The 21504-nt window shown below is 50.1% G+C and overlaps 2 protein-coding genes across 10 annotated transcripts in view; one reads left to right on the top strand and one right to left on the bottom strand.

The window, feature by feature from the left end:
- The window catches only part of SGSM1 (small G protein signaling modulator 1), an 88331-nt gene extending 85275 nt beyond the window's left edge, over positions 1 to 3056 (top strand). For all 8 annotated transcript variants that reach the window (XM_059138892.1, XM_059138890.1, XM_059138886.1 and 5 more), the window contains one exon: positions 854 to 3056. In XM_059138892.1, coding sequence (XP_058994875.1) covers positions 854 to 942 — 89 coding nt within the window. In that variant the 3' untranslated portion in view covers positions 943 to 3056. The remainder of the gene's footprint in view (positions 1 to 853) is intronic.
- Positions 3057 to 8675: 5619 nt separating this feature from the next.
- On the bottom strand, positions 8676 to 20661 carry LHFPL7 (LHFPL tetraspan subfamily member 7). 2 transcript variants are annotated; one of them, XM_059138895.1, is made up of 4 exons: positions 20535 to 20661; positions 12105 to 12358; positions 11177 to 11315; positions 8676 to 8938 (listed from the first exon to the last, which is right to left on the bottom strand). In XM_059138895.1, the coding sequence occupies exons 2-4, from the start codon at positions 12303 to 12305 to the stop codon at positions 8676 to 8678; spliced, it is 603 nt and encodes a 200-aa protein (XP_058994878.1). In that variant the 5' UTR covers positions 12306 to 12358; positions 20535 to 20661. The 2 variants fall into 2 exon arrangements, with proteins under 2 accessions (XP_058994878.1, XP_058994877.1); XM_059138894.1 differs by having other exon boundaries at positions 12105 to 12355; positions 20535 to 20652.
- Between the last annotated feature and the right edge of the window lie 843 nt (positions 20662 to 21504).

Genomic DNA, 21504 nt, shown 5'->3' with positions numbered 1-21504 from the left:
TACTGGTTTGTGAGGTATTGAGCAGATGTGGAATATCATTCTGTCTCCCTTACAGTTTCATGAGTTCACTGACACCCTGGGGTATGGTAGCCAGTCTGGGACTGGTCTTGGTGTCTTTTTCTTCCAGTAAATGATTTCTTTATGATAAACATCTAGGTTTAGGGTTAGTCTGCTCTAAAGATCCAATCATTTTATGTAGCTCTTAATAAAATTATTATTTTTACTTTCTCCTCTCCCTTCCCATTTCCTGTTGCTTCATCCTTTCGTACCTTTTAACATTGACTCTGTGCTCACATCGCTTTCTTTTTTTTTTTTTTTTTCCCAAAGATTTTATTTATTTATTTATTTATCTGAGAGGGAGTGAGAGAAAGAACGCAAGCCAGGGGAGGGGCAGAGGGAGAGGGAGAAGCAGGTTTCCCACCAAGCGGAGAGCCCGATGTTGGACTCGGTCCCAGGACCCTGGGCTCATGACCTGAGCTGAAGGCAGATGCTTAATGACTGAGCCACCCAGGCACCCCCAGCTTTGCTTTCTTGAAAGGTCCCTAGTCGTGGTATTTATACAAGGTGGGTGGGAAGACCTAACTTTTCAAGCACATGCTGTGAACCCACAGTCTCTGGTTTGATCTCACAATAGCCTCGTGAGGCAGAAACTGTTGTAACCCCTATTTTACAGATGAGGAAACCAGGGTCCAAAGGGGCAGGCCATACCCCAAGGTCTCTGCTTGAGAATGATGCAAGATGGTGATGATGGGGCTTCCCCAGAGACCCCCCGCCTCCCGCCCAGAAGCCTTGAGGGGGGCCCCAGGATGGACACAGAAGGAGGCTCATGAGCTCTTGCCTTTTGCTCTTTCAGAAATGGCCGAACGGCACAACACCAAACACGTCCTGAAGCTGGCCCGGGACCTCGTGTACAAGGTGCAGACTCTGATCGAGAACAAGTGAGGGCCTGCTCCCCTGGGCCTTGTCCGCCGAGCTGCCATCTGCCTGCCCAGCCCACTTTTCACTCCCAGCTGCCCTGGGAGCAAGGTCCCGGTGTCTGTTCATGAGCATGGACTTCTGTGCAAAGAGAAACTACCCCAACTTTGGCCACCCAGGCAGGTGGGGTCGAGGGGTTGCCCCTTCAGTTCAGCCTTATGTTTTCCCGTTTGACCAAAGATTGTCCGAGTCTGGGATTCCTCCCTGCGGGAGTTGGGGTGTGTCAGTGGTCAGAGGGAGCCTTTTCGTGGATGGCCTCCAGAAGGGTCGCTTCTCTTATTCTGTCCCAATGCCTCCAAGTTGTTCTGTCAGATGAGACTTGGGGAGGGAATTTTGGGGGGAATTGGTGTAGGAGAGGTCCATGGGACTACCTCTGTGCTCTGGAATGGGCCTTCGGAGAACAGAACATGGCTGGAAGGTTAGCTTAGTGCAGTTTTTGTACCTTGGCACTGTTGACATCGGAGCTGGATAATTCTTTTCTGTGGGGGCTGTGTATTGTAGGGTGTTGAGCAGGATCCTGGCCTCTACCTGCTAGATGCAAGTAGGGCCCCCTCCCCAACCCAGTTGTGACAACCAAAACGTTTCCAGATATTGCCACATGTCCCCACTAGAGAACCACTGATGTCCCCAAGGGCTTCCCAGCGTATCTCCCTCCCTGCCTTTTCTTGACACTACGTGTGGCCTGAGGTCCCTTCCCATTCAGCAGAGGCCTGCAGGAGTCCACATCCATCTCGGGAGCCTGGATACCATTTGCTCTATTCTCTCATTTTTTTTCTCCTCCACCTGACCCCAGGAGAGACTTCTTTCTTTTCAAGAAAGTCCTCTCCCTGGAAGGGTAATGGAGTGTGAGAGACACCTGAGGAGTGGGACAGCTTGAGGCTCCTCGGGGTCCTGCGCAGAGCCCCCATCCCCTCCCAGACAGGGCAGAGACCTCATTCCTTCCTTCACCTCCTGGGGAAGACCTCGCCTCCCCTTCAGCACGTGGGGTCTGGTGCTGTGGAAGCTTAGAAGGTGTGTGTTGATGAAAGCCCCTTCTAGAGAAGTCAGAGAGGCTGGCTTTTCCCTAGGTGCCTGGCTTGCTCAGGACAAAGGGGCATAAGGAAGGCAGAGGTCAGCCAGGTTGACTGGGACATGTGTTTTCCTTGGCAAACATGCTGATGACCTGGAACCAGAATCACGGCTCAGTCTGGGAACAGTCCCTTTCGTGTCATCATGGAGAGGGCTGCCAATCGCGGAGAGCCGCTGAGCTGGCTGGTTCACCCTGCCCACCAGTCCTTCTGTAGGAGTGTTCCTGCCAACCTTTTCTGAGAATGCTTGGGAATCTGGAGAAGCAATCTCGAGTTGGAAGTCTCCTCCCCAGAATGGCAGGGAGGATTTGGGAGAGGGGAGGAGACTCAAAGCCCATCGAAGCCCTTACAGAGAGGATATGTTGGTCCTCTGTCCTGAGCAAACCAGGATGGGAAGGAACCCCTGCCCTGCGTGCTTGTGAAGGTTAATCCCTCCGTCCCAGTGCCTTCCACTGTATCCAACTCCCTTCGTCCCTGCCGTGGGGGCTTCTTGAGCAGTATGGGGAAGATCTAAATGATGCTTGCCTCCAAAGAGTGTGCTCCATGACAATCGTGTCTCCTTCATCTGGTCCCCTGCCTTCCCAAGACGGGGAAAATATGTGCAAAACTCCCCTTTGGTTCAAAGTGTATCTAGCCACTCAGCTGTTCATTACGGAGGACATTATTTCAGCAAGACCCAGGTCCTAGACCTTCCAACTCATATTTATTTTCTTGACAGACCAGTCACAAAGTACAGCACACAGTCCCTTCTCCGCCTTCTCTCTCGCGGTGTTCCAGAGAAGTGTCCATGGTTGTGATTTGGAACATCGCCTATTTATTCGGCTTACTGTGCTTTTTTTGGTCTCCGTACATCGTGCATGTCCTTGTGTCCTGGAAATCGAGTGTGTGGGAAGTTGTCCTGTCTATGGGGTGCCCGCCTCCTTTTTTCAGTGTTGCCAACATATCTCGTAACTCTTTACTGAAGAGTTGTGTCTATATAGAGAGAAAATATATATAAACAGAGAAATGTGTGAATATGGGTTCTTTTTTGTTTCTGGGCTTTGGGAATTTGTTTTAATACAAAGGAGAGGAGAAGTGTTCGCCGTGGAAGACTGTGTCCTCCCAGCCCCACCCCAGTGACCCAAACCCAGAAGGGGACCGAGTCTCACGGTAGCTGCCTGGTCTTTCCCTAGGAGGTCCAAGGCAGGCAAAATGCTTCTCACTCCTTTGTGTCAGTTAGCTGTCAGCGTAACTAATGCCACATAACAAAGCACCCCAAAGCTCAGTGGCCTCACACTGCCGTTCATTTAGCTTACAATTCTGTGGAGTTGACTGCATGGGCGGAGAGGGTCTTCTGGTCTGAGACGGACTTTTTCATGAATCTGTGGTCAGCTGATAGCCAACGGGGCAACTGGGCTTCTGGCAGTTGGCTGGCTGGTGGCCAGGAAAGTGGGGGACACTGGGCCATAGGTCTCTCATCCCATGGCAGGCCAACTCAGCTTTGTGTGTATGGCCATGGTGGCAGTTTTCAAGAGTGCCAGCAGAATTATGTGAGGCCTTTTGAGACCTCAGCTGGGAATCAGCATGAGGTCCTTTGTGCTACATTTTGGTCGCTCAGAGTAAGTCACATGGCTGAGTGCAGATTCAAAGGTTGGAGGAATCCCCCAAGTTCTAGTGCACAAGAGGGGTCCCCAGATGGTCAGCTGTTTGACATGGGGTCATATCTCTAAGTTGACACCTGCTGCAGGAGCTCATCTCTCACCCCTAATATTCCCACAGACCAGCAGCTTGATCCCCTTGACAGCCACAGTCCCCGCTCACGGCTACTATCATTCCCAACCTTAGCCATCAAGCAACAGGAACATCTCATGGATGCCCCATCCCTTGCAGCCTCTAGACATGGGCTGAGGGAAATAACTAGCTTTCAGCTGCAGAAGCAGACTTGATCCAATCTGATAAACACCCATCGAAACTGCAAGTTTTATACAGAAAAAGAGAGTTCTCAGGTGGCTGGGCAGCCTGCAGGAGCCCAGTCCCCACGTTCTCAGAAGACTGCCGGCAGAGGTAAGTCTTAAGCCCCACAGCAGTGGGCAGGTGGAGACTTGCCCTTTGCTCCTTCCAGGGGGATGTTTCTGAGTGCTAAGACCAGTCCTAATGTTCTGCGTTCTACGTGGGCTTTAGAGCACCCCCCCCCCCGCCATTTCCCCAGCTCCAGCCATCACTTGGTACATGTGGCAGTCCTCCTGAAACACCACTATTGCAGCAGCCTCCCGGCATCCCCAGACATAAGCAGTGCCCCACACAGGTTATGTGTACACAGATGCCTGGCTGTGGGCACCGCTGACTTCCGGTCATTAATGATGTATGTTACAGGAAAAGACATCTTAAGACAGCATTTCTGTTGTTGACAAGACTTCCTAAATGGATGCGGTTGAGCTTTGCGTAGATGTGAACAGATGAGTCTTGCATCACCGGGCCTATTTTAATGACTCGGTCGCAGGATGGGGAAGTGCTCTCCATTTCTGTGTTTATGGGTGCAGAGTTGTGGCTGGACTCCTGCCATCCTTTTCCTCCTCCTGGCCCTCCTTGCTTCTTTCTCTTCTTTTCCCCTTCTCCTTGCCACGTTCCCCTCTCTCCTGTCTAATTGCATTGTGGCCAAGAGCATTTGGACAGCATCTTGCCCACGGTGTCCAGGCCCTTCTGGCTGTTCTGCTGTCCCTTTAATATCATGCTTTAGCCATGCTCATTGCCTTTTCACCAAGAGTTTCCTTTTTGGCCTGTGGGGGAGGCCATGAGGCAAATGAGAAGCACTTCTCCCATGTGCAGAGTTTGGGAGGCCCTCACCATCCCATTTCACGGATGCCTGGCAGGCATTCCTGCATCTAGTGTCCCCTTCCTTCTTCCCCTCACCTCCTTCCCTCCCGGGCCTTAGGTCCCAGGAGCCCAGGGAGGAGGGGGGCTGTAGTGAAGGGCACTGGGAAGAAGCCCTTCCAATTCCTTACCTTGCCAGCAGATACTCTTAAGTCCAGGAGACAGCAGACCCATGCACCACTGAGTTTTCTCGCACATTCTGTAATAGCATTTCCAACTCAAGGCACCTGCCACTGGCATTTCTGATTTTGACCATGTCTGTGCACCACCTACGCAATTGGATCTTTAGTGGCTTTCTTTAAACCAACTCGCTGTTTAGACTTGTATCTATGGGAGGCCAGTGTCATTTTGCATAAACAGAAGATAATTGTAAATATAAGTATGTTTATTTTACCAAAATACTGTTTGCCGCCTTAAAAAAAAAAAAAAAAGACCTTGAGCTGGAATCTGCTCTCTTTTTTTAAGAAGAGATTTACCAGGAGTTTGAGAGGCTATGGAAGACATATGAGCACCAAACGAGCCTTTCATCTTGGTGGATATAAAGGACAGTTGAAGCCAGAATGGCTTTCTCATTTTGCCAGCTGTTGGGAGAGCAATGATTTTGGATCCCAGATTTGCCCTTTCCTGGCTATGTGGCCTTGGGCAAGTGACTGTTCCTCACTGATGGGGGTTTTCACTTTTGTGCACTAAAGATAAGAATGCCTCCCTTTATTGTGGGTGCAGCCCTGGCCCCCCTCTTTCACTGGGACCCTCTACTCCTCCGTATCCCTGGGGATGATTTCCGGGTTGAGACTTCAGTGTCCCTGAGTTACCAGCATCTACCTAGCTCAGCTTCTCGGGTAAGGCTTGGAACAGTAGAGAATATGGCTCCCGGAGGAGAGCTCGGAAAGGGGCAAGCTCCCAGCCCTCTGGGGCTATGACTGAGGAACACAGCAGTTAGGTGTGGTGAGGCCTTCAGTCCTTGGCAGGAGTGAAGCCCGCTCTGACTCTGCAGTTAGCATCTGATTTGCTGAGTCAGGAAAAGACTTATAGGTCCCTAGGCTTCTAGCTTTCAAGCCGCCGGGCACATGGAGAGCTTGAGCCAGGACAGGTGCAGACTAGAGGAGCACAACCTCATCTTACTAAAGGGCCAACTTTCAGATCTGTTGCTAAATCAAACCCTAGCAGGATTCAAATGACCCACGGGACCATGCTGTTCCCTGGGCATTTTCCATTACATCCGGGTGCCATGCAGAAATTCTCTAGTGTCTTCTTGGCATGCTTTCTTCAGACCAGTGGGCACAGTGATTCCCAGTAGACAGTGATGGGAATCACAGTGAATCCCCAGTGATTCTTTGTAGACACAGGGCTCCATGAAACAGTGGACACTCCTTGTTGTGATCAAGAGAAAATAAGACCGAAAGATTCCTCTGCCTCAAATAAGGACAGAATCTCCCTGTAAATCTTTCCTCGTTAAGGGCTGGAGAATCACTCCCTTTGGTGTTGCTGAAATAGTTCAAAAGGAAAATTAAGGGACTTGGGGGCCATTGAGAGGTTATGACAGAGGGGATGTGGGTGACAGGGGCCGGGGGCTGAGTTTGGGCTTCTGCTTGGTGGCACCCAGTCGCTGCTGGGATGTGGCTTGGGTCTCAGAAGGTCTTCCCACGTGAGACTGACTTGCATGGAAGTGTTCCCACTGATAACGAGACATGCCTCTGGGTCCCTTTGAGCACCACGTGATGGCTTCTGAGGTTTTCTATTACTTTATTCCATTATTCTATGACTTTCTCTTTTTTTAAAGACTTATTTATTTTAGAGAGAATTATGCAAGCAGGGGGAGGGGCAGAGGAAGAGGGAGAGAGAGAGAATCCTCAAGCAGACTCCCCAGTGAGCAGCGAACCCAATGCAGGACTCAACCCCAGGACCCTGAGATCATGACCTGAGCCAAAATCAAGAGTCAGACACTTAACTGACTGAGCCACCCAGGTGCCCCTCTACATTTTTCTAAGAAAGCTGTCAAGGAACATTATTGTTCTTTTTGGAAGGTGAACACAAGCTGTATTCTGTGCAGTCCATGTGTTTTCAAGATCATGGAGTCACTCCTGGGGGTTGTTTATGGATGTTCTTGGTTGAGCATTTAAAGCTAGAAGAGTTGGATCAAGATAAGCTAGGTTGGACAGAGGGAGCATATCCAGATTTTATTTTGCTTCCATTATTGAGGGGGACAGACCTGGGTGTAAATCCCAGTTGGCTGTGCAGCCATAGGCAAGTGACTGTACCTCTCTGAGCCTCAGTTTTCACTTCTGTGAACTGGGGATAATAAAGCTATCCTTCAAAAGGGAGCTGAGCATCAAGTGTTTTTGCCCACCCAGCATCCTTCCCCCATTCCTGTACCAGCATCTTCTCCCATGTTCTGGGCAGCTGTATCTCCTACGTTACAACCATGGTCTTATAGGGAGACTGCTGATGTGCCCCTCCCCCTAGGGGCATGTGACTCTGTCCTGACCAGTCAGATTCCTTCCCTGGGAAGAGAGCCATTCATGCTTTCCTTCCACAGCGGCCAAGGTCGGAGGAGGCCAGCCTGGAGCTGTCTACGATCATGTCTCCTGTAGGTAGGGGAACAGGCATGGCTGGATCCACGTGTTCAGATGAGGTCCTTAAAGCCCCACCTCTGTCCATGTCATGGTTCCACTCTCCTCCATGCTGATGTACACTGATTCCATGCCCATCTCTGGGCCAGTCTGTCCCACAATATCTTCGCTTTATTGGCTAGAAGGGCTCATTTATCCATAACGCGGGATAGTCAGAGAGTTGCTGGTGGTCATCTCCCTAGGAAAGACTAAGGTGTTGCTCCCAAAGAAGGGCAATGGGTCATGATAGGCAAAAGCCGCAGACAGACCCCAGCATCCCTGGCAGAGGGAACATGTGCAAGTGGTAGAAGTGTGAAGAGGCCTTCCATGGGCCCAGAATTCAGTATGGCAGAGGGAGAGGCACAGGGGTTGGGTGGGTACAAGAAAGAGGCTGAAGAGAGAGGTTGGAAAGGGATCCAGAAGGGCCTCTTGTGCCCCAAGTCACAGGTCTCCACATCAGTGGGACTGTTTGCCTGGGGTGGGGGATGAGAAGGCCCCCCCCCAACCCCACCCCAACATCGGACATGCTTTTGTACCAGCTTTTCTTGTTCGTAATGGCACTCTCTACTAAATAGTTGATTGGCAAAGAAGGAATCCTCGAATTCCCCAAGAAAAGAGGAGTTACAAAGATGGAGGGGTACGAAAAGGAATAGGCATGTGCCTGTTGAAAGATGCAGTGTTGGAGGGACAGCTCAGACTCAGAAGTCCTGGGTACTCTCATTTCTTTAAGGAAACTCTGCATCCAACCTGGGGCTTCAACTCAACAACCCAGAGATCACAAGTCTCCTGTTTCACTAAGTCAGCCAGGCACCCCCCTGGGCATCCTTCATGAATAGATGTAGTTCTCCTGAGCCTTCCTGGGAGGTAGGGATTATAATAATAAACTCAACTTGTTTGAATACAATAGACCTTAACCTTAACGTGGTGCTAAGTGCTTTATTTACACAGAGCATCTCAAGTTAATTCCCATAAAGACTCTATGAAGGAGGCATTATTTTACACACACACCCCTCCTCCTTCTCCCATTTTATGGCTTCCATGGTGGTCCAGAGAGGTGAAGTGATTTGCCCGAGGTCACACAGCAAAGAAGCTGCAGAGGTGACGTTTGAATGTGGATTTATAGAGATTTCATACCACTGTGAAGTGGACCCTTTTTGCTTCTCCTGGGATATTTTTATTTGCTCATTTCTGGCATGAGGATGATCTTCTCAGTGTCACCCGAGAAGAGGATGATCTTTCCCTGGACCTTGGTCATTCGGGGCCATCCAATCATAGGCAGGAAGCTGGCTAGGACTGCACTGAGGATGGCAGTCACATAGCCCCAGCCCAACTGGCACTGCCCACCATGGTACACAGAGGAGGCTCCACAAGCTTCCTTGGCGAATGGGGAGGCCAGGCTGATGGGGAAAACCAGCAGGCCCACAGTGATAGAGGTGGCTAGAGAGAGCAGGAAGGAACACAGTGTGTCAGTCAAGGGGCTCTGGGCTACCCTCATCCCAGGACTCACTGATCCACCCTCCTATCTACCCACCCGTGCATCAACCCATTCACTTACATACTGACTTAAAACCTATCCTTTTAGTCCATCACTCAACTAGTCCTCCACCCAGCTGTCCATCTACTCACCCATCCATTCAACAATATTCTAACCCTCCCATCTCTTCATCCCCCATCCACCTATCCATTCACTTATCTATCCATCTGCCCATCTGCCTACTTAGTCACGTGTACCCCACCATCTATCCATCCATCTGCCCACCCATCCATCTACCCACCCAACCATCCCACTACCCATCTACCCACTCAACCACCCAACCATCCATCCACCCACCCAACCATCTCTGTCCACCTACCCATCCATCCATCCATCCATCTACCCAACCATCTGTCTACCCACCTATCCATCCACTCACCCAACCATTCATTTGTCCACCCATCCATCCACACACCCAACCATCCATCTATCCATTCATTCACCCATCCATCCACCTACCCATCCATCCATTCACCCAACCATTAGTCATCCACTAATATATCTATAGATCCATCCATCAGTTCACCTACTTACCTATCCACTCTCTCATTCATTCATTCACCAACCCACCTTTCAGTGCATGCATTCATTCATCACAACTGTTACAGGTGTGCTCTGTTGGGCACTAATGACACTAAAGAAATAAACTATACACCTCCTCACCTTTAAGGCACTCTCAGTGCAGAAGAATCACATAACCCTAGCTCCTCTTGCTGCTCTTCAGCCACATTGGTCTGCTTATAGTTCTGTGACCCTGCCTTGCTCCCTTGTCTCTAAGCTTTTGCCCCCAGTGTTCCCATTACTGAAGTTACCTTCTCTATTTGACCAATTCCCACCTGTACTTCCAGACTCAGATACCTCCTGTAGGAAGCCTTCACTAACATCCTCTATCCTCCTGGGATTTGTCCTTGTATCTTATGCTCATCCCTATCTTATCAAATACCCACTGAGTTGTAACTACCTGATGCACCCTGCCCCCACCAGACACCGCACAAGCCTAGGACAAGGACTATATATAGCTCCATCCATTGATTCAACAAATATGTAGTGAGCATCTATTATGTGCAAAGGCACTGTGCCAGGTGCTAGCAATGTCAAGGCAGACATGTCCTTGCCCTCAAGGAACTAATGTAGTGGAGAGAGATGAACAATGATCAAGCAGGCAGATAAGTCTTAAGTGCTGTGAAAAATGCAGAACAAGGTGAGAGGTAGGAGAATCTCAGGAGAGGGGAGCTCCGTTACCTAGAGGTCATGGACGATCTCACTGAAGCAGTGCTATTTGAGCAAAATAGAGGAGCAAGGCATGTAAGATCTGAGAAAAGAGAATCCCAGGCAGAGCATACAAATGTGGTGCATGATGGAATGGAAAGCAAGCCATGTGACTGGAGCAGGTTGAGCCTGGCAGAAGGGGTAAGAGGTGATACTGGTGAGGGAGTGAGGGTTTCATCAGGCAGAGCCTCCTCAGCCATGACGAGGAGTGTGGATTTTACTTTGAGTGTAACAGGAAGTCACTAGAGGCTAGATAAACCAGTTTGAGTGGCCTGATCTAATTTCAGTTTTGACAGGACCTGTTTGGCCAGCGTGGCAGACAGACTCTAGGAGTCAAAGGTGGCAGCAGAGAGACATGTGAGGTGATTGTCACTCTAATCCAGGTGAGAGGGGATGGGAGATTATTTGCATGAGGGTTGCAGTCAAGCCCTCGGCTATACCATCCAGAGCCTAGGTGGGACTTAGAGAAAAGCAATCCTCCTGGGGAGTTGCAGCCCTGCCATTTCACAGCTTAGTAAGTGGAGCATAGCCTAGATTTCAGCATCTCTCAGCCCTCAGCTGGCTCCTTTGTGCAGTGCACAACCTGCTCAGCTGTGTATGGTGGTCCCAGTAAAGATGATACAAAGTGGTTGAGTGAGAGAGAAACAAAGGGGTACAGACTGTTAGAACTGGGTTTAGCTAAGGGCAGGAGAGAGTGATGTTAAGTATACCACTCCCTCCCCATCATTTCTGGCTTGCTAAAGGACCAGAAAGTCTTCAATCCTAGGATTTATCTCTGAGATTCAACATGCTCACAGGTTTATTCATTCTTTCCTTCCTTCATTCATTCAACAAACATGTTTGGAATGGTTACTATGTGATAGTGGATTTACCTGCAACTGCCTGCACCCCTGGCATTGGGCCACTGCCCCTTCTGGGACACAGCCCTTTGGGGGCCAGGGCCCAAGATAGGAGGAGAACTGCATTAAAGGCCAACAAGAGCCATCCTCCAAGGAGAATTGCAGCTGAGACCTGCCAGGAAGAAAGAGGAGGGTGGGTTTTGAATGGGGCGGGGGTGGGGGGGTGGGGTATGTCTCTCTGTTTACTGGCCAGCTACTGAGTCCTCAAAACCCCAAGAGGTCTGTGCTATCATTACCACCATTTTACATGTACACAAACTGAGGCCCAAGGAGGTGGAGTCATTTGCCTCAGGACACACAGCTAATTAAGTGGCAAAGCCAGAATTAATACCCAAACTTACAACCACCATACCCCACCTTTATGACTACCTGCTATATGGCGGGATCACCAGGAGAGGCACCTTTGTAATCATGGGTTTCAGAGGCTTTATAATCTTCCTTATTTACTCCCAGTGTTGGCCTGGGAGTCCTGACCCCTTGTCCACATTGTTGAAATTAGTGATGCTCATTGTAACAGACTTTCAACACTATAGCTGTGGTTTTCAAACTTAGCGGTGCACAGAGGGTGGCCAGGTAGATGTATGCAGGTTGTACACTGTACAACACTTGCAGATGCCTTGGGATCATCCTGGATTTGTATATTCATTACAATTCTTGTCCAGCAGATGGCAGTACAGTGTCCTGAAGAAGGGGGACCTTTTCTTAATCTGTACTAAGGTGCTAAATGGACTTGGAACTGCCTTCAGAATCTGGCTGTTTGCTAAAATGCAGATCGCTGGACAGCACCGCACACCTACACACTCAGAGGCTCAGTGTGGGGAACCAGAACTTGGCCTCCCACACCCCTGTCCCGGCTCTGGTGGATTTGATAGCACCCCTGAGGTCCCCGCCCTGGTCTTACCTTCCAGGCAAAGTCAGGAATATCATCCAGGGACCTGAAGGTCCCACAGCTCTGGTTCCAGCTGTCACCCCGAGGCCAGGAGCAGTAGGTAAGGATGCCAAAGGAGAAGGTGTGGGACTGGAACCAGGCAGGAGAGATGAGGCTAAGGGCCGAGATGCAAGCTAAGGAGAGTCCCAGGGCTGCCCAGACGCTGCCCGCCATCAGGGACCTTCAATGACCTAAAGGTCGACAGGCAAGATGAGGGGTGGAGGCTGCTGGGAAGGAGAGGAACAGGAACTGGTGAAGGTGTCCCCCAGTCAGAGACCTGATCCCCAGCCTCCTTTCCACCTGGTGATGCAGAGGGAAGTCGTCATATCTGGGGAGGGGGTGGGGCTTTGCTCTAATAAGTTCTGGAAGTATGATAACCCCAAATTGTAGAATAAATGTGATTAAATAGAACTTTGAACACTTCCACTCTGTATGGAACATCGTCATTACTGGTCCAGGCAAGGCCTGTCCCATATTTCCTTCCTCCCTTCATTTGCTCATTCATTCATTCCTCGGCCCCTCAAGTATTGCACTGTCCAAAAGGGCTGCTTCTCCCCAGAAGGGGCACCATTTTCTAAATTTCACACAGATGCTGTGTTTCCAGCAGCCACCCTACCCATTAGCTCACTTCTCCCAATCACTGACCAATGTAATTATTTAATTGTATCTTTTTGTGTGGATGTTATTTTTGCAAAATGGGTATTGTTCCATATGTGTGTATTTGTTTTTTTTTTTTTTTTTTTTTTTTTTTTTTTTTTTTTTTTTTTAAAGATTTTATTTATTTATTTGACAGAGAGAAATCACAAGTAGATGGAGAGGCAGGCAGAGAGAGAGGAAGGGAAGCAGGCTCCCTGCTGAGCAGAGAGCCCGACGCGGGACTCGATCCCAGGACCCCGAGATCATGACCCGAGTCGAAGGCAGCGGCTCAACCCACTGAGCCACCCAGGCGCCCTGTGTATTTGTTTAAAAAGACATTTATTTTATCTGAGAGAGAGAGTGAGAGAGAGCATGAGCAAGAAGGAAAGGGAGAAGCAGGCTCCCCGCCGAGCAAGGAGTCTAACATGGGACTGGATTCCAAGACCCTGGGATCACGACCTGAGCTGAAGGCAGACTACCAACCAACCGAGCCACCCAGGCACCTCAGTGTGTATTTTTAATTTATGTAATTGACATTATTTTATATGTTGCCTTTTGCTGCCTACTTGGGGCACCAAGCATGATCCTTTTAGGGTTGAGCTGTGTTTCTGTGTGTATGCCTATTCCATTTAACTTGGAGTTTTCCAGAAGCAGATCCTGAGACAAGGGTTTGGTTGTACTTGGGAGGTCGTCCCCGGGAGGAGGAAGTGAGATGGGAGAACACAGCCCCGTTAAGAGTTTTTTACAAAGCCAGCTGTCCCCACCCAGGGTGGCTCTGAGAGAGGAAGTATACCCAGGACCTCTGAGTTACCCCTCCTGAGGGCAGAGGGAGGTGTGGTCTTTACAAAACCAACTCCTTCCAGCCGTTGGTCGAGGGCTGCGCCCAATACTGGGTGGCAACAGTTGATGGGGGTGCACAAGTGGGTTCTAGCAGGAACCAACAAGAGAGCCGTGATAAAACACCTTGCAGGCAGATGAAAGCCCACTGCTGTGCAGAGACCCCATGACAATGACCTTGAGGGGTACGGAGCTGACCATGACAGGATTGGTCACACCGTTGTCTCCACCTGCTATCCCCTCTGCATTTCGCCTACTCTAGCCCCCTACCGCAGGCAGTTCTGCCATGGACGTCCGCGTGCCTGGACTTGTGCCAGAATTTTGGGGGAGTGTACACCTCGGAACACACTTGCTATCTTGGATGGCACATCTCTGTTTCCTCTGAGCGAGAAATCCTGATTCCTCCCCCAGGGAAGGCTGCCCATTCCACCATCTCTCCCTCCGTGCTGAAGGCACCTGCGAGCTCAAACATTAATCTCAGTCTCCTCCCGCCTTATAGATGGGATGGTAGAGGCCCAGAGAGGGCAGCAGATGCCCCCAGACTGACCCAGGAGGCCAGCATGGGTGGGTGAGTTGGGTGGGGGTTCTGTCCACACACTATCATAGGCCAGGCAACTAATACACATCCTACAGCTCATATGCTTTGTGACTCCCCGGCTACAAGCCCAGAAGGCTGCAGTGAGCGTGTCTTTGTCGACTGGAAGAGAGCCCACCCATGGCCCAGGTGGGTGCTATGACCTCATGTGTGATCAGGGAGGACACTGAGGCTCAGAGAGGACTGGGAGATTCATCCCAAGGACACAGTTAGAAGGGCCAGGCCAAGGGCTAATACCCAGACCTAATGAGTTGGCAGTGGTCCCTCTCGAGAGCCCCAAGGTAAGGGTTCTAATATTTACCAAGCCTCACCCACCTGCTGCAGGCCAGGCACTTCTTAGAGAAGTGAGGGGACATGCCCAGGGTCTCACAGTTAAGATGTGGGACAGCGGTACTTGAACCTGGATCTGTCTAACCCTTGAACCAGGACTAAGGTCAATACTTAACCATGCTCCTTCCCATCATATTGCTCAGCCTTCTTCAGCCCCAGCCTCTACTCTTCCCACTGCCTTCCTCACCCCAGCTCTTAGCTTTCTTCTGAGGCAGGGCTGTGCATCTGTCTCTCTCTGTTCCGGTGTGGCTGTTCCCCAGCCCGCCATGGGGCCAAGATAGCTCCTCTGGCCTGGTGATGGCATCTCCCAAGAGAATTTCATTTCTCTTATCCTGAGACTGCCCCCAAGCAACTCTGAAAGTGCCAGGTACAGACCAATGTTCCAGCCATTTACAGCCCAAGTAAATGCTTTCACTCTGGGGAGGCCATAAAGGTTCAATTTCTGGCCCTCAGATGTATTGGCTATGTGACCTCGGGCCAGACACTTACCCTCTCTGGGCCTCTGTTCCTTCATCTGTGAAACAAGCCTGATACAGAAGGTACTTGGTGGAGTGCCCTGCACCTGGGAGGTCCTCCATAAATGGGCGTGTTGGTGATAATGGTAGTGATCCCTGCAGTGGCAATGGGACTGTTTACAGTATTAGTATTATTCATGGCTATTGTCTCATTGCTCATGTTGGGATTAGCAGACACTTCAAAGAGATAACAACCAGAAATGGAGATCCAGATTGCTCATGTGACTTGCCCAAGATCCCCCCACCCTGGGCAAATTAGGGGGAAAACTGGGATCTAAGCCAAGACTCCAGCCCCCAGACTAATGAGCAGAAACACCTTCCCCTCCTCTGACAACATCCCTCCCGCTCCTGTCCCCTTGGCTTGCTCTCAGAGAGGGAGGGAGGCAGGTAGATGGGGAAGATGGGAAGGAAGGGAAAGGTGCGGGTGATGCAGGGAGAGCTGAGAGTTACCCATTAGAGCAGGGAGGGTGAGTGTTGGGGTGCAGGCACAAACCACTCCAAAGGGAAGGCAAGACCCTGCTTCAACCACTGAGCAGCAAATATTTACTACCCCGCCTTCAGTGACCCCTCGACCTCTCCTGGGAGGACTGGGCATGATGCCCTTCCCTGCACCTCAGCCCTCAGCTCAGCCCCTCAAACACACTCATCGACAAACACAGAGAGAGTTACGCCACAGCCCAGCACAGCAAGGGCCTCCAGAGAATAACCAGAGGAAGGATGTGGGACGACTTGGTGCCTCAGACAGTCCTTGGAGAATATCCAGAACGTCACTTAAATATCACTAAATTGTCAAGTGCCAGTTACTGAGTTTTCAACTTCCCTTCATTCCTTCTCATCAAGAAGAAAGTCCCTGCTGGAGATAATCAGTCTCAAACAACTTTCAAACATCTGCCAACCTCTCCCATTTTTAATACATAAATAAAATAATTAATTAATTATGATTTCATTTTATTGAGAATGCATGCACATGAGCAGTGGGCAGAGGGTTCTGAGGGAGAGAGGGAGAATCCCAAGCAGATTCCACTATGAGCGTGGAGCCCGGTGTGGGGCTCGATCTCACAACCCTAAGATCATGACCTGAGCCGAAAGCAAGAGTCAGGTGCTCAACTGACTGAGCCACCCAGGCGCCCCCCAACCTTCCCCCTTTTTAAAAATGATGGGGAGCTTTGAACAGGCAACAAAGTCTGAGTAAGAATTCAGGAATGTGGTTGCTGTTTCCTTGTATTTATTGTGGTGGTTTTGGTCTACGTTTTGCTGTGATGCTGGTTGTCCATTTAGAATTAAAAATGTCTTTTAATGAAAAACTGAGTTAATTTAAAGCCCCATCGTATCTGCATAATCATAGAGGTGGCTGGAGGGGGAGGCCGTGAGGGAAGGTGGCCTGGGGATAGCCAGCACTGCTGCTGATAACTGGAAGTGAGGCCCAGGAGGGCTGAGCCAGCCCAAGGGCACACATGGTCAAAAGCGGCTGAGCTGCCAGCCAAGCCAAGGACACCCACATGTACTCCCCCGGGCTGGTGCTTTTCAAACCTTGGGCTTCACTTTGGGACTCCAAGTCTGGCTAGAACTTTTTAAACGTGGCAGGAGTCCTAGGCTTGGAGGCCAGCCAGTTCCTCTACCACTTCCCAGCTGTGTGACCTGGAACAAGGAACTCCATTGCTCTGGGCCTCAGTTTCTCCATCTATAAAAACAGATTGGACGTCCCAGGGGCTAGGGAGCAGGGGTTTAACCACTGAACAGGGGACGGACCACATCTTCCCTTTCCCAACACTGTGACCTTGGGGAGACTGCCTCACTTTGCAGTCTCCCCAAGGGACTGGGGGTTACTGGGAAGGTTCAAGGGGGATAGAATGCTTGTGTGTGTCTCAGGGGGAGGGAGAGAGAAGCCTGGGCAGGGAGGTCAGGATTACAGTGCAGAGACATTTTATTCCCAGGATTAGAAAATCCCAGTGGCTGCTAGCCAGCGGGTAAGATGCAGCCCCTCGAGGGAGGGAGATGGAATTTTTTTTTATTCCTACACCAAAATCAGCCTCTCCTAGGGGGTTGGCAGGATCCCGAGGGGTGTAATTCCAGCCAGGAAGCTGGAGAGCCCAGAGCCGACTGAGACCTGTGATTTTGCTCTCTCCAACTGCCCCTGTGACTCTCCAGGCGTTTCTGACCTTGAAAAGTGTTTTGTTCTCCAGATAATGTGCTCAATGTCACCTGGGAAAATCACGCCGACCGTCCAGGTGCCCAGAAACCTAAAGAGGCATTATAACCTGAAACCACATCCGGGCAGGCTCCAAGTAGCTGGAATCCACCTAAGGGAAGCTTGAAAGGGACTGAGCCTTTTCTCCTCCTGCCGCCCCCTGGCAAACACGTGCCTTGCTTCTCCCGGTGCTCTTATTAAGTGTTCTTATCAGAGTTCCCATATTCACTTTAAATATATTTATTTATTTATTTATTTGAGAGCGAGCAAGAGAGAGATAGGGAGAGCTTACATGGGCAGGGGGTTGGGACAGAGGCAGAGGCAGAAGCAGACTCCCCCCACTGAACAGGAAGCCCAATGCAGGACTCCATCCCACAACCCTGGGATCATGACCTGAGTCAAAGGCAGATGCGCAACACTGAGCCACCCAGGAGCCCCAGAGTTCCCATTTGTACAGAAGACAAAAGGAAGCCTTGGGAAGTAAGTGGTAAACCAGGAAGTAAGTATAAGCAGGCACTCAAACACTCAGGCAACTGGTCTTCTGACTCTGTGCCTGATCCCCAAGTGGTATTTAGAAGTTAGTTTAAAAGTCAGATACAAGGGCGCCTGGGTGGCTCAGTGGGTTAAGCCGCTGCCTTCAGCTCAGGTCAGGATCTCAGGGTCCTGGGATCGAGTCCCGCATCGGGCTCTCTGCTCAGCAGGGAGCCTGCTTCCCTCTCTCTCTCTCTGCCTGCCTCTCCATCTACTTGTGATTTCTCTCTGTCAAACAAACAACAACAACAAAAAGAATCTTGAAAAAAAAAGAAAAGTCAGATACAAACGCAGCAGCTTCCTGGGTGCTCCACCCTTCTGGCATGGTCCACCCTCCCACCTGACCTGGCCAGGGGGCATGCATGGTCCCAAAGGAGCCACAGTGAGTCACAGAAGGCAGAGCCATGGGACATAGGAGGCTAGAGGTGACTACCACTGCTTTCATGTGCCCCCACAGCCATGTCCCTTTCTCTTTCCTGGCTTCCATGTCCTTATCTGTTAACCAAAGGGGTAGGTCATGTATTCATTCAACTTCTATGTGCCCAGTCCAATGTGACCTTCATGGATACAATAGTGAACAGAACACACTCAATGCCCTCTAGGAACTTAGGGTTTTGTGGACAAGACAAACAGGAAAGAATAATATAGTCTGTCTGTCTATCCATTCATCCATCCATCTAGTCAACAAACATGTATTGAGTATCTGTTACGTTCCAGGTAATGTTCTAGGTGTTGCAGATTTAATAGTGAGGAAAACAGATAAAACTGCTGTCCTCACAGAGCTTATACTCCAGAAGGAAAACAAGACAGTAAAGGTATAGACAAGTCCGTGTATAAGATGTTGGATATTAATAGATGTCATACAGAAAAATGAAGCAGGGAAGGCAGATGCTGAGTGATCAGAGAGGTCATGGAAAGCCATGAGAAGATAAACTTTGGGCAAGAGCTGTAGGAGCCGTAGGAGGACGGGTTTGTGGGGGAGAAATAGTCCAGGCAGCAGGAGATGTAGGAGCAAAGACCCTGTGGTGAGCATGAACTTGGCAAGTTTCAGGAAGAAAAGAAGCTGGGGAAAGTGGGGGGAATGGAGAGCCCTGTTGGCAATGGCGATCTTTGGATTTTAATTTTTTAGTGAGATGCAGAATCCACGGACAGGCCTGAGCAGGAGTGTGACAACCAATCTTGTGTTTTCAAAAGATCACTCGGGGGTACCCGGGTGGCTCAGTTGGTTAAGTGTGTAACTCTTTTTTCTTTTTTTTTTTTAAAGATTTTAGTTATTTATTTGATAGAGAGATCACAAGTAGACAGAGAGGCAGGCAGAGAGAGAGGGGGAAGCAGGCTCCCTGCTGAGCAGAGAGCCCGATGCGGGGCTTGATCCAAGGACCCTGGGATCATGACCTGAGCCAAAGGCAGAGGCTTTAACCCACTGAACCACCCAGGCGCCCCAAGTGTGTAACTCTTGATTTCAGCTTAGGTCATGAGATGGGGCCCTGTGTCAGGTTCCATGCTGGGTTTGGAGGCTGTTTGAGATTCTCTCTCTCACCCTCTGCTTCTCCCCTATGGTGGACCAGATAGGTGGGCAGAGAGGGAGGGAAGAGGAAAGGGGGAGAGCCTGGATCCATGTTCAAAGCCAAAGGTCAAGCCAACTGAAAGTGTTTAGGGATTAGGCAGAGTGTTAGGATGCCTCCAGGACTCTTTCCCTTGGTACTGGGGATGGGGGAGCTGCCACTGCTGATTTGGGGAAGCTCTGGGAGAGGCCGGTTTGCTAGGGGAGGAAGAAGGATCTGAACATGATGCAGCCTAAGTCAAGTTTCAGATGTGCAATTTGCCAAACCTGTCAGTCAACAGACATTGGACAGGCATTGCTTCAGGCCAGGAGAAATCCCAGAGTAATGTTGGGCACAAATACCTAGGAGGGGTCCCTGATCCAGCCAGGGGGTGGGGGTGGGGGGCAGGTGACGTCCAGGCTGAGATCTGATGGGCCAGCTGGGACTGGGGAGAACCTTGACTTGCACCCTTTTCTCTTCCTCCCAGCTACACAGCCAGCTAAGCCAGATTTCTGCTTCTGGTCTAGGCTCTGTTACAAGTTTGGCGGTGTGAGCTAGGAAAATGATGCAATGCAGTGTCCCTGAGTCTCAGTTTCCCATTGCAACGGGCTGAATGTGTGAGTGCCCCCAAATTCGTATGTTGAAATCCTCACCCCCAAGGTCATGGTATTAAGAGGTGAGGTCTTCGGGACGTGACGAGTTCATGCAGATGGAGTCCTCATGAAGGTATTTGTGCTTTCTTAAAAGAGACCCCAGAGAGCTCCATCTCCCGTTCTGCCATGTGAGGACACAGCAAGAAGGTGGCCGTAGGGAAACTAGCAAGTGGGCTCTCCCCAGACACCAAATCTGCCTGCGTCTTTATGGAATTCTCAGCCTCCAGGCCTGGGGGAAATACATGTTTGTTGTTGATAAGCCTCTCAGTCTGTGGTGCCTTGTTAGAATCGCCTGAGCAGACCAAACCTACCTACAAAAGGATGGCCATACTCTAGACCAATGGGACTTACCTTTGGGAGGTGACAGATTCCTTTGGAAATATGATTTGAAACTATAGATGCCTTCCCCATGCAGGCTTACGTGTACACACACACACACACACACACACACACACACACACACACGGGCATGCTATTATGCTATTTCAGGGGTACCTGGGCCCCTGAAGCTCACTATGGCCCCTAGAAAACACTTTTTTCTCTCCCCTTTTCTGATTCTTCCCTCCAGACTTACCACACTGCAAACTTTCCAACGAGGCCTCTTACTGCTCAGTCTCCAGCTTTGAGAACATAAGTCTGTGACCTTGTAGAATGTCTCCTTCCCTTGGAAGGAAACATTCAGGTTGGTGACTAAAGCCCAGGTGGGTGATAAGCTGGTCTGAGTTGTGTGTGTGTGCATGTGCGTGTGCGTGTGTGTGTGTGTTGTGTGTGTGTTTCTTCCCAGTTCCTTAAATCAATAGTCTTCCACCTCAGGCTACTAGATGGGCTGGGCAAAGAGGGAAAAGCCAGCCCCAGATCAGAATGGGGTAAGGTATGGTGTTTCCTGAGTAGGAGAAGGCATGAATAGGGATTAACTGGTCTACAGTTAAACACCAGTTGTTGAAATTCTTGGCACTGTGCTCTCCTTTCTGCCTTGCTAATTCTCATCCAGGGAACCAATTTACATATTTCCCTGGGACCTGAGGATCTTCTCTGCAGGCTGTGAACATCCAAAAAGAGGGCACTGGGTCATAAAATCTTTATCCTTAGCATCTGACATAAGACTTGGCACAGATAGGTGCTCATCTTATCTTTTGCTGTAAGTGATGGAAGTACAACTCCAACTGGCTCAAGTAGAAATGAGAAATTCACTGGCTTCCCTAACTAAAAATCTTATGATCAGCTTCAGGCACAGTGGGATCCAGGTGAACAGCCAATATCTTCAGGACCTCTTTCCTCCCACCTCTCAGCTCTGTTTTCTGCCGGGCTGGCTTCACTCTCAGGCAGATTCTCTCACAGTGTTGGCTCCTGGCTGACCTTCTGAGGCCATAGGAAAGCAATCCAAGAAAAGAAAGCTTCTCTTTGCACATAGTTGCTGCATATGTGGTGAGGAATTCTCAAGGGAGAAGCTCAGGTCACATGCCCATCTATGGGCATGTTCTGCTTGGCCAGACCCAAGTCCTGGGCCCTAGGATTGGAGGACAGGGTTGGGGACTGGGGATAGG

The sequence above is a fragment of the Mustela lutreola genome, chromosome 11, assembly GCF_030435805.1.
Source record: "Mustela lutreola isolate mMusLut2 chromosome 11, mMusLut2.pri, whole genome shotgun sequence".
Lineage (NCBI taxonomy): Eukaryota > Metazoa > Chordata > Mammalia > Carnivora > Mustelidae > Mustela > Mustela lutreola.
The sequence above is the reverse complement of the archived record's forward strand: the minus strand, read 5'-3'. Positions and strand labels throughout refer to the sequence as shown.

Coding starts and splice junctions, on each gene's coding strand:
- LHFPL7 (XM_059138895.1), bottom strand. CDS start 12,305: ATGGCGGGCAGCGTCTGGGCAGCCCTGGGACTCTCCTTAGCTTGCATC. Junction 11,316..12,104: donor TTCCTGACTTTGCCTGGAAG/GTAAGACCAGGG, acceptor TCTTCCTGGCAG/GTCTCAGCTGCAATTCTCCT. Junction 8,939..11,176: donor AGGGGTGCAGGCAGTTGCAG/GTAAATCCACTA, acceptor TGCTCTCTCTAG/CCACCTCTATCACTGTGGGC.